Source organism: Lepidochelys kempii, chromosome 3, assembly GCF_965140265.1.
Source record: "Lepidochelys kempii isolate rLepKem1 chromosome 3, rLepKem1.hap2, whole genome shotgun sequence".
Taxonomy (NCBI): domain Eukaryota; kingdom Metazoa; phylum Chordata; order Testudines; family Cheloniidae; genus Lepidochelys; species Lepidochelys kempii.
In genome coordinates this window covers 113,267,970-113,280,787 of record NC_133258.1, presented here as the reverse complement: position 1 = coordinate 113,280,787, position 12,818 = coordinate 113,267,970, and the positions used below count along the sequence as shown (strand labels likewise).

Sequence of the window (12,818 nt, the reverse complement as noted above, 5' to 3'; positions counted from 1 at the left end):
CCAGTACCTGGGACAACATCTCTCCAAGACTGGGACAACTATCTGTTCTATATACACTCAGAATAACTAAATCTGCTAACTACAACAGATCAGAGTCCAAACCACTGTTAGGAAAGCCTTGCAAGAGCAAGAAGGTCATTCCTAGCAACCATGATGGGCAATAAGAAGGAACTGAGAGGGTATGGAGCTGGTGATGCCCTTTATACCAGCACGTGCGTGGAGCTCCAAGGGGCACTAGGACCGGCCCTGCAGATACCACTGAGGGAAAAATCTCCAGCACTTGTGCACATGGCGCGGAATGGAATCGACATGAACAAGCACTCAAAGAACAACATTTATTCCTGTTGTCATATATACCCATCTTGCATGCACATAACAGAGGCCTTCAGAGGATTACCAACTATGTAAGGTACATTCCAAACAGATTTTAGGCCATGTCTACATTAGCGAGCTTACAGCGCCACAGCTGCGCCACTGTAAGATCGCTTATGTAGCCACTCTATGCCGACAGGAGAGAGCTCTCCTGTCGACATAATAAAACCACCTCAATGAGCAGCGGCAGCTATGTAGGCAGGAGACTCTCTTCCAGCGACACAGCGCTGTGCACATTACCACTTATGCCAGCGAAACTTATGTCACTCAGGAGTGTTGTTGTTATTTTTTGTTTTTCACATGCCAGAGAAACATAAATTTTGCTGACATAAGTGGTAGTGTAGACATGGCCTCAGTATTTTTGGTGCTAAATGATAGAGTCTCAGTCATCCTTGCCTCAATTGTGTCTGCATTGCAACAGAAATATTGCACTGACACAAATAGTGGGTTGTTAATTCTGACAGCTATAATCTATGCAAGCAGTGTTGCAGCCATGCTGGTCTCAGGTTAGTAGCACCACAAGGCGGTAATACCTTTTACTGGTCCACCTTGTCTCTTTAATATGCTGAGACCAACATGGCTGAGACCCACCTTCTCTCAATTATAATTTATTACAGCTAATCAGAGAACCTAGTAAGCCTCAATCCTAGAGGGCCGTAGTTTGCTGAGGATACATCTACACTGCAGTAAAAGACCTGTGGCACCACTGGCCCTAGTCAGTTAACTCAGGCTTGTGGGGCTAAAAGTGGCAGTGTAGTTGTTTGGGGGAGGAAAGGTCCCAGAGCCTGGGCTGCAGCTTGAGACTGAACCTCAACTACATTGCTATTTTTAGCCTCACAGCCTGAGCCCTGTAAGCCTAAAACAAATTGACTCAGACTCTGACACTCAATGCTATAGTTTTTTTATTACAGTGTATACCCAGAAACTCCCCCAAGTTGTGCTTTAGCACAATTCCCAACCCTTTCATGAAGAGAGAAAGAAACCAGGAAGTAAACTCAGGTTTCCTACCTTACAGTACAGGATAGGCCACTACTGGAATTGCTGCCAATTATTTAAACAAAGTTACTTGGAGGAGAACTTTGCTGGTGTATGAATTTATTACAATATAGTATTAGCAGGACAATTGACCAGATGACCCAGCAGATCTTTCCCGTTTCATGCTTCTATAAGACACTTTGCAGTTCACAACTAGTGTAATCACAGGATGTTTACTCACAATTTAAATATTAACACAGAACTTCCAGCTTTTTTTAAAATCTGAGGTCAAAGTTCACAGGTCTTATGAAGCAGCCTCTAATTCCAACAGAAGTAATCTTTAAAATGGTACAAAAATAAACCGAACTATTCAAAAACTCCAAATTTACTTTATAACCTCCCTTCTCCCCTCTATCCTGCCCAACAACAACAAAAACCACAATTAACTATACACCACAACATTTTCTTGCCCCAATCCTGTAGCACTGAAATCACAGGAGCAACACTGGGGCCTACAGCACTAAAGTAATCCATAGCATGGAGCTGTCATGATACAGATGTATATATGTTAAAAATGTAAAGATATATATGTGGAATAGCTTTAATATTAATAGCTAGATTTTTCTCCCTTCTCCCAGCCAGCAGTCTTTCTACATATTGATACATACATAATCAATATGCAATATTCCATTAAATACACAAAAAGCTACTATAAGTTACAAAGTATTTAAAAAAAACTCCTACTTTTTGAGCAGTCTTATAACTTAGTCACCTGAATAATTTTTTAAAAAAACATTTGAAAAATAGACTATCATTGTCAAGTTTCAGCTTGAAGAAGAAATACAGGTCAAATAAAAATCTGGTTTATATTTTCAAAATGAGAACATGTGGACTCACCCCTCAATACACTGGCACACACAGCATGCATGCACCCCATCATACATAGCATGCATACATCCCCTCACACACAACTCCACACACACATAGTAGTGTAGAAATGTCCAAACAGTTCTTAATGCCTGTCACAGCAAGTGGATGTCTACACAAGACTTTCTTAAAATTTCCCATGTTGCAACCGGGTCTACTGACATGGCTATAGGACAAAAAATGGTAGACCCTGCATACTTTACAGCAAAGTTTTTAGAACAGTCATCGAGGGAGATGTTATATCACTAAAACTTCATTACATTTATTATTAGTCTAAGTAGTACAGTATGAATGAAAGTAATTAAAAACTAAGCTACACTTGTCAAATAAATGACATTACCATGCACTAGCTGTGCTTTTCTTTTTGCATGTACACATTTGTTTACTTCCTACTTTGCAAATTTTATTAATTCACAATCGTGTCCCAGTCACAAAGGTGAATTAGTAAGGTTCTTTGGATAACACCACCTATTCTCCCCTCTTTCCTACTTACATAGCTAGAATTAAACTTCTGCTTTCTCACTATTAAATCATAACATATTATGATTATTTTACCAAGTGTTGTAAAATCACATACCTAATTCCAAGACATTGAGACATCATTACATCATCCTGCAGTCAATTAATAAAATATGCACAGAAAGATACAGAAAATTACACAAATTTTCACAAGTTCAGAACACATATCAGGTTAGCACCACAAGATACTTGCAAAAGTTATTTCTTTTATTGGTTTAAATTAGTCATTATTAACAATCCTTTTCTCTTCCTCTGAAGTATAACAGCACATGGTGCCTGCAAGCATATGTTAATATTGTGTATGTGGTCTACATAGTGGAGAATATCTTAACATCTCACCAATGAAAAACTATTTTTGTCAGATGTTTTTAGTATTCAACAACATAGATATTATCTGCAAGAAACATAATAGTATGCACACTAATTATATATGCCATATTTCTGACAGGTGAGTAGGCCACATCAAAAGAAATAATCAACATAAATAATCAAAAGGCAAAAATCACATCCTCAAAAACTAGAAACAACCATCCAGGGGAAAATTCATTTAGATAACTAAACTCATTTACCGCCAATGTAAATCAGACCAACCATAAAATTGTAGGACCCAGCCCATTGTGCTTTCAGCCAGCTCCCTCACACTTCATGTCTTGTTCTCATCAGGACCATATTAAGGGCTTGTCTACACTACCCGCTGGATCGAGGGGCAGCCATCAATCCAGCAGGAGTCGATCTATTGCATCTAGTCTAGACGCGATAAATCGACCGCTGAGCGCTCTCCTGTTGACTCCAGTACTCCATCAGAGCGAGAGGCGCAGGAGGAGTCGACGAGAGAGCGTCAGCCTTCAACTTACTGCAGTGAAGACACCATGGTAAGTAGATCTAAGTACGTCGACTTTAGCTACGTTATTCACGTAGCTGAAGCTGTATAACTTAGATCGATCTTCCCCTCCCCCCCAGTGTAGACCAGGCCTAAGAATAAAAAAAACTAAATGAAAACCAAATGACCTAAACTTAATCTAACTCTTCATTTAGCATTAAGAACTGTATTGTATTTCTTTTACATCCTAGTTTTACACAGCAGAGACTATTAACTACTTTGCCTTGTGATTTTCCTAGCTGCTTTTGCTTTGTCAAGGAACTCTGAAGGACCTGAAGGATGTTTATTCCAGGCCCTTTTAATCTTCCCTCATTTTTTAAGCTTCCAGTGCAGTTTGAACATATTTTTGAAAGAAGAATTTAACAAAAGATAACGTTGTGAAATATCTCTTGAACCGCTACAGAATAATGCGGAATGATTCGCCCAAATTACAAGGAAAAAACCTGTGCTGCTGTCCAAAGAAAATTATGAAAAGAAGGAAAAGTCCATGATCCATAAGTGCTTGTTTGGGAAATGCCAGGCACTGAGCAACAAATGACGTACTCAAATACTAGAGCTAAAGCAGAACATTTCAAACCTACAAAATAAATCAGACTCAAGTTATTTTAGGATGTCAATGTTTTTCAATCCCTTCCTGTCATGCTTTCCCATAACCCCTTTCCTAAATTAAAAACATACATTCTTAACCTGCATCAAAAGGGATCTTTAACATCATGTTTAAAAAGTTTAAAACATCAAGCAATTGATAGTATTCTGTCCACAAACTGTCAAAGTTACATAATGCCCAGTCCAGACCTAGCTAAAAGTGATAATATTGCACAGATGAGAAAGCCACTCACAGGTCTGCAGATCCAAAACTATTCAGAGTAAAGATTAGTCTACCACTCATTGTATCCCTTAAACATCACGTCTTGTGAAGAAGCCACATGGACAGGGGATAGAAGGGAGAACTCATGCTCTTCTGATTCTTGGGACCTTCAATTTCAAAATCTGCAGCAGCAGCTACATTTTGACAAGTCAGTTCATATCTAGTCAAGAGTAATGCTGCTCAGCAATGAAGGTTTTGTTTCTTCTATCTAAAATACCTTTAGGCATGCTTTAGAAATGTATCAAGCTAAGAAATATTTGTTCCTATTCAATCATTTGTTCCCTGCATCTTCAATCCACATAGGAGTCCTGACAATTAAGGAACATTCCAAACAGATAGTAACTTTTAGGCGGTAAAGTACAATTGAGACTGGGTCATTCTTGCCTCACCTGTTTCTGGGCCAGTGTAGATACATCTCACTGACACAGAAAGAGTTGTCAATGCTGACAGCTGTTATAACATTTACACACAGCAAACCTCCATAAAGCCCCAATCCTACAGTTACACAGGTGCTATATGTTTGCAACAGCATCAGGACCATAGTTTCCCAACTGAGAGTTTCCAGTTAGCAAATGAAGGCCCTCTGTGAAGAGAGGCAGAAACCAGGAAGTAAACTCAGGTTTTCTTTTTGCAGTATAGGATGTACCACTAATGGGTTTGCTACCAGGCTTATTTTTTTATTTACACAGTTATCTTGAGGAGAGCTTTGTAACAAAGTTCATGTTATCAGTTGTGTGTTAACAGGCCAACCCAACAGAAGCTTCCCATATGGTACTTCTGTGATAAGATGCTCTGACGTTCACAACTATTGTAATTAGAGACAATTTCAGTATCTACACAGAACCAGTTGTTGGGTTTGGTTTTTTGGGGGAGGTGGTGTAATTCTAGAGGTCATGGTTTACAGGTCTCATGAAGTATCCCCTAATTCCAACAAAAGTAACCTCTAAATCGTACCAAAATAAACCCCTAACAAAAAACAGATTTATTTTATAGCCAATCATATAAATATATATTTCAGCACCAACCCCCACCTTATGTGTACCCAGGAACCTATCCTTGCAACAAAGCCCGTTGCCAGCTGTGTCCACATATCTATTCAAGGGACACCATCATAGGGCCTAATCACATCAGCCACACTGGCCCACCTTGATTATCATACACATTTTAAAGAGAGTGGTCACTTTGGATGGGCTATTACCAGCAGGAGAGTGAGTTGGGGGGGGAGGGGGGCAGAGGGTGAGAAAACCTGGATTTGTGCTGGAAATGGCCCAACTTGATGATCACTTTAGATAAGCTATTACCAGCAGGAGAGTGGGGTGGGAGGAGGTATTGTTTCATGGTCTCTGTGTATATAATGTCTTCTGCAGTTTCCACGGTATGCATCTGATGAAGTGAGCTGTAGCTCACGAAAGCTCATGCTCAAATAAATTGGTTAGTCTCTAAGGTGCCACAAGTACTCCTTTTCTTTTTGCGAATACAGACTAACACGGCTGTTACTCTGAAAACTATCAGAGGCTCGTTCACCTGCACATCTACCAACGTGATATATGCCATCATGTGCCAGCAATGCCCCTCTGCCATGTACATTGGCCAAACTGGACAATCTCTACGTAAAAGAATAAATGGACACAAATCAGACATCAATAATTATAACATTCAAAAACCAGTTGGAGAACACTTCAATCTCTCTGGTCACTCGCTTACAGACCTAAAAGTGGCAATACTTAAAAAAACTTCAAAAACAGACTCCAGCAAGAGACTGCTGAATTGGAATTAATTTGCAAACTGGATACAATTAACTTAGGCTTGAATAGAGACTGGGAGTGGATGGGTCATTACACAGTTAAACTATTTCCCCATGTTTATTTCCCCCCCCCCCCCCCCGCACTGTTCCTCAGACATTCTTGTCAACTGCTGGAAATGGCCCACCTTGATTATCACTATAAAAGGTGTCGTTGTCGTCCCCCACCCCCGGTAATAGCTCACCTTAAGTGATCACTCTCCTTACAGTGTGTATGGTAATACCCATTGTTTCATGTTCTCTATGTATATAAATCTCCCCACTGAATGCATCCGATGAAGTGAGCTATAGCTCACGAAAGCTTATGCTCAAATAAATTTGTTAGTCTCTAAGGTGCCACAAGTACTCCTTTTCTTTTTGCGAATACAGACTAACACGGCTGCTACTCTGAAGCCTGTCTATGTACCATAACATTTTCTTGTAGCACTGAAAGCAAGATTTGGGCCTACATGTTAATCATGTTAATCTATAGCACGGAGCTGTCAAGATATGGATGTATGCGTTAAAAAAACAAAGAAAAAATACAGCTCATGTGCGAGTTAATTTTTAATGCCTGTATTTTCTCGCTTCCCCCAAGCAGCTGTTTTTCTAAATATTAACATGTGCATAAACTATCAATCTGCAGCATTCCCTTCCATACACAAGAGAGTAAAAAAACAAACAAAAAAAAAAAAAAAGGAGAGATCCATCCCCGGTAAACTCATTTTGGTGCAGTCTGAAAACATGGAATCACCCAAGCACATTTTAATAAAATGCGTTTGGAAAACAGATCCTCAAGGTCAAGTTTCAGCACCCGGCCAGTATCAGGCTTATATTTTCAAACTGACAGCCTGATTCTCGCCATGTACGCTCACCCCTCACTGCACTGAGGCACACCGCACACCCCTACCCCACCAGCACACACCCCTGTCTGCCAAGTGCGTCCCTTACCCCCGCCCCCGGCGCACCCCGGCCTCCCCAGCACACAGGGGCGCCGGAACAACCGGTACCGCGGGGGAGGGCTGCGGCTGAGAGCCACTGGACCCGCTCTCCGATGGAAAGCGCTTCAAGCCCAGCCCCTCTGCCAGCGCACCCACCCCGCCCCGCCGCGGGCCGGGTCTCCCCTCTCGGTACCTGGCTGAGGGACTGTGGGCGGGCGGCGGCGGGCTGCGGAGCCGCGGGGCCGAGCAGCCCCAGGCCGAGGAGGAGCAGCAGGAGCCCGCCAGGCCCCAGCGCAGCCTCCATCTTGGGTCCCGGGAATTAAAGCAAACTAGCGAAACATTCCCCGCGGGGAGAGGGGCGGGCCGCAGCGGAGGGAAGGGAACGGAGCGGGGCCGGGCCGGGGCTGCGGCTGGCGGCTGGCGGCTGTTGCATAAGAGCGGCTGGAGGGGCGAGCGGGACGCGCGCAAACACCCCGCCTCCGCGGGAGGGGGGCACGTCGGCCGGCGGCTCTGTGTTGGCCGAAGCCCAGGCCCCGGGGCGTCGCCGGAGCCATGCGCGGGAGGGAGGCGATGGGGTTTCCCGGCGGGAGGTGGGAAAGGCAATGAGGCGGATTGGCTCGTTCCGGCCATTGCATCGCCCCGCGTAGTCTGTGTGCCGGGCAAAGCCTGGTCTCCCCTCCCCCTTCCCGGGCCCTGCCCCTTTCCTCCCTCGGCTACAGCCTGTAGGGGAGGCTCCAGGCCCAGCTGTTCCCCTGGCTGCCGGGAGCGGTCTCCCAGAAAGGGACACCCCCCCTCCCGCCAGCCAGCCAGCGCGCTCCTCTCTCTCTCTCCCTCCCTCCCCGCTCCCGATGCCGGGGCGCGATGTTGGAGAAGTGGGCCGGCTCTCAAAGCCCCGCCGTCCCAGCCCGCAGTATGTGTGCGGGACGCTCTCCTCGCCCCGCTTTGTATCTTCGGGTACGTGTCGGGGGGGGGGGGAGTCTTTATTGTAAGTGAAAGTGAAACTGTCCAAGCTGAGTAAAATGTCAAATGTAAACAAACAGCTTAAGGAGAGAAAAGAAAATGAGATGTTAAAGTATTTTAATTACAATAATAATGCAATGGCCTGATCATGAAAATTGTTACAAACACATTTATAGTTATTCCTGTACTCACTGACGGCAGTGGGATTCCATACAGGAGTAACTAAGGACCTCAGTCCAAACCCATTACGTCCGTGGATAGACTATCATTGCTTTCAGTGGGTTTTGGATCAGACTCGATGCGTGTGGACAACTCTTTGTGGGATTAGGTCCCCAGATTGTTAAACGAAATAACTGGGCCCCAAAGTATTATTCATTACACATCTTTTAAAAAAATAATTGTTTTTACTTTTATAAATCCCCTGAACAGAAAAGGAAAGAAAATTAATTAGGCCTGCTTATATTACAGCCTTTTAAAAATCCTTCTTACTTGCTTGACAGTCTGCAATTGTCTGCTGAGCTAAAGCCTATTTTAAGATTTTGTAGTTAATGAATCTTTGATGCAACTGATGGTAATGATTTCTCTTAAACCATTTTGTTCTGTGATATCAGGGCCTACTGGGAGACTTTTTCAGTGAGCCAGGGCTGCGCTCTAAATATCCATTTTACATTAAGAAAACAAATTGCACATTTTGAATAATGCTTTTTACAGTAAGCAAATAGACTCGCATCCCCACAGACCATATGAACATAGGTGGTGATATTCATGTGATAATTACTTCACCATACATCTTTGCATGGCCTCACCTGCACGCTGTCTATAAATCCTTTTCTGAAGCTATTTCGAACAAACCAAATTCTCAAACTGTTGAGGAGCTTTGAAGAGCCACTGTATATTAAAAAACAAAATTAAAAAAACCCTGCTATATAAATGTTTCCTTCTTTTCCCCCATAAGTGGACTTTTCTGATGTAATCTACACTGGTTTGAGATGTAGGCAATATTCTGTCTTGCACCAGAACCAGGTTTGAGACCTCCCTACCCTGCAAGGCCAGAAGTGGGAGCTCTATATCACTGGAAAGGGGAGATTCCAGATATAATAGGCAGGAAAGGTAAATACATTTAAAACTCTGTGCAAATAATAATTTGAAGGATAGAAGATCTATATACTTGAAAGTTAAATACACAAAAGGGCTTATTTTCAAATACCTTGCATCTTGCATGATCATTTACATCTGTGTAGAGCAAATGTGAAATGTTATGAAAACAGAGAAGTAGTATTTTACACCCACTTTGCACATGTACAAGGCAATGGAGGTTGAGGTTTAGGAGTCTTACAGGAAATGACATCTTGCGCATTCTTCTCACTTCTTTGACTTTGAACCATTCAGCATTGAAGAAACTTTCATGTGTATAACTGCTTGGTCCTGCTTTATTTTATTTTATTTTTTTGTTTTGTTTGTGATTATCTCCAAATAAATGTTATAATTTTTTTAAATTTTGATTTCTCAAGAATTTATTTAATAATAAATATTTTATATAGTTGCTTTTTATCTGATAATTTCAAACACTTGCCAACAGTTAGTATGATTTTTATTGTTGTTATTATTTCCAGTTAGATCAGGAAACTGAGGCACAGAGAAGTTTTGTGATTTGCCCAAGGTCACATAGCAAATCACTGACAGAGCAAGGAATAGAACAGGTTTCTTGATTTCCATTTCCTTTCTCTACCCCCACACTGCTATTTAAATTAGGGCTGTCAATTAATCACAGTTAATGCAAGCGATTAATGCAAAACAAATTAACTAGATTAAAAAAAGTCATGATTAATCACAGTTTTAATTGCACTGTTAAACATTAATAGAATACCAATTTAAATTTATTATAAATATTTTTTGATGTTCTACATTTTCAAAGATTGATTTCATTTACAGCACAGAATACAAAGTGTACTGTGCTCACTTTTGTTTCAAATATTTGCACTGTAAAATAGAAACAAGAAATAGTATTTTTCAATTCACGTCATACAAGTACTGTAGTGCTATCTCTTTATCATGAAAGTACAATTTACAAATATAGAATTTTTTTATATACAACTGCACTCACACACAAAACAATTTAAAACTTTGGAGCCTGTAAGTCCACTCAGTCCTACTTCTTGTTCAGCCAATCGTTAAGAGAAACAAGTTTGTCTATATTTACGGGAGATAATGCTGCCCACTTCTTATGTACAATGTCACCTGAAAGCGAGAACAGGCGTTCGCATGGGACTGTTGTAGCCGGCATTGCTGGGTATTTACATTCCAGATATGCTAAACATTTGTATATCCCTTCATGCTTTGACCACCATTCCAGAGGTCACGCTTCCATGCTGAATTTAAATTGATATTGTATTATTGGTTAACAGTGTGATTAATTGTAACTATTTTTAAAATCTCACGCTTAATTGTGATGTTTTTTTAATAGTTTGACAGCCCTAATTTAAATGCAGCATGGCTGTCTACTGAAGCAGTTTCCAAAAAGAAGACTCATCTATAAGAGAAGTACCACTCAACGAGGGTGCAGAAGTTCTGTTTGTGTCTGTTCATTGTGCAGTCTCACTCTGGAGGTCAGCCAGCAACATAATGCAATAAATCTGGTAAATAGGGATCCTAGTGATATATTTTGCTGAATTTCATAATGGTGACAAAGCTGTTTGCAAGGATGGAATGGCAGATATAAGCATGCATCATTTGTTGGCACTTGTGAATATTGCATATGGGAGTAGGTTTAAATTACATGCATTCCTAACTATGGATTGCATTCCAGTGGTAAGTCATAGTTCGTGTTTCAGTGGGTTGCGTTCTGATGAACTCTACACAACTGACACCAGGCCCATTTCTAAAGCTGCTATGATGTTCTGAGTATGGACTTTGTGATTAAATCATACTTAAAATGTACTAAACAAAAAGATAGTTATTTAGAATACTGTATGAATATGCAAACATGTAGCAAAATAAGGATCCCCTTTAGCCTTGCATTTTCAACAGAGCCTGAAGGATTCAGCACCCAACTCCCATTGAAATTAAATGGGAGTTGGGTGTCTAACTAATTCCCTCAGACACCTCTGAAAAATCCCATCTTTGATGATCCCTGTACAGGATATTTATCTAAGCGTTGACTTCCTTCCTCTCTCTTTTCCCTTCTGCTTTCACTTACCCTATAAAGCCATTCTTTCTTCTCTTCCATTTGATGCTTTCTTCATCACTCCCTCTCTTAATTTTCCTCATTCAAAATTACATTGAATACATGTGACACTTTTTGGTGTACCCAGGACTGAGAGTCAGCCTGTTACCCCGCGTCTCTAGGGGGAGGGAGTCTTTCTTGTGGTAGTTGGGTATCAGTTTCCTGGCACCACCAGATTTTCGGTCACTCAAGCACTCTCCCAGGGCTGTCCCTAGCCATTTTGGTGCCCTACGCAGGCCCCCCCCCGCGGGGGGGCTGTGGGGGACCCCAGGCCTCCTCGGGGGCAGCACCTGCTCCCTCCCCCGCCAGGGTCTAGGCTGCACTCAAGGCCTGCGGGGCCCAAGGGGCAGGAGCTGTGGGGGCCAGTTTGGGGGGGGGGCCCACAGGCCCAGAGTGGTTCGGGGAATTAGCAGGGGGCTGGGAGCAGCCCGTTCCGCTTCCCTCGCCCCGGCCCCAGCCGTGTTGCTTGTGGGAGGGGTCCCCTGCACTCACCAGCAGCAGTGGGAAGTGGAGCAGCCTGACCGCAGCCCGCTCTACTCAGCCGGCTTCCAGCTGCGGCGCTCTGCTTCCCGCCGCCGGTGAGTGCGGGGGTCGGTCCCCCCCCCTTCACGGGCAGCGGGAAGCGGAGCGACTCGGCTAGGAGCCGGCTGAGTAGAGCGGGCTGCGGCCGAGTTGCTCTGCTTCCTGGTTCCGCCGGCGAGTGCGGGGTCGCTGGGGGAAGACGTGGAATGGCGGCGGAGCTGGGGGAAGGGTAAGAGGTGGGGTGGAGGGAGTTGTTCAGGGCCCCCACGCCCCTAGGGACGGCCCTGCCCCTTGCAGTGGGCGGCGGCCAAGGGATAAGGCTGGTTGCCGGAGCTGGTGCTACCGCGTATGCAGCTCGCAGCTGCCTAGGGCACCATGAAATTTGGGGCAATTTGGTGCCCCACGCAGCTGTGTATTCTGCGTGTGCCTAGGGACGGCCCTGCACTCTCCTAACTCACCTTGCAGGCTAACCATACGTACACCCCAAGCCCCCCTGAATCATTCTCCTGTGATTTCCAGCCCCTGACACTCGTTACTTACAGAAGTTCCAGATGCTACAAAATCAGTGCCTGTTGGCGATTAAAATATTAAATAGCACAACGATAGCCCCCACCCCATAGCATTAGCAAAGATAAAGCAGAGCAGTGCTAATGATAATGAAAAATAACATTTTTAAAAGTCCGTGATTTAAAGGTGCGAAACCACACGCTGCCAGTGGAGGAGAAGAACAAGGTAGCCCCACGTCAGGCCCCCACCAGCCGCTGCTGAGACAAATCAGTGAAGGGCCCGGAGGTTTTAGGCAGACACACTTTGACAAGGGACGCTTTTAACACAAGCAAGTACGGCTGTCT

General features: G+C 43.4%; 1 protein-coding gene across 7 annotated transcripts in view; it reads right to left on the bottom strand.

Annotated features, from left to right (window-relative positions):
- Nucleotides 1-7,753, bottom strand: part of GINM1 (glycosylated integral membrane protein 1) — a 42,057-nt gene extending 34,304 nt beyond the window's left edge. For 3 of the 7 annotated variants that reach the window (XR_012158078.1, XM_073337612.1, XM_073337613.1), the window contains exon 1: nt 7,456-7,748. Coding sequence is in view for 5 of the 7 variants with exons in the window: in XM_073337612.1 (XP_073193713.1) it covers nt 7,456-7,566 (111 nt within the window). In the remaining 2 variants the exon portion in view is untranslated. Of the gene's footprint in view, nt 1-7,455 lie in introns of all 7 variants that reach the window. The other 4 variants (XR_012158076.1, XM_073337609.1, XM_073337610.1 and 1 more) reach the window with 3 other exon arrangements.
- Between the last annotated feature and the right edge of the window lie 5,065 nt (nt 7,754-12,818).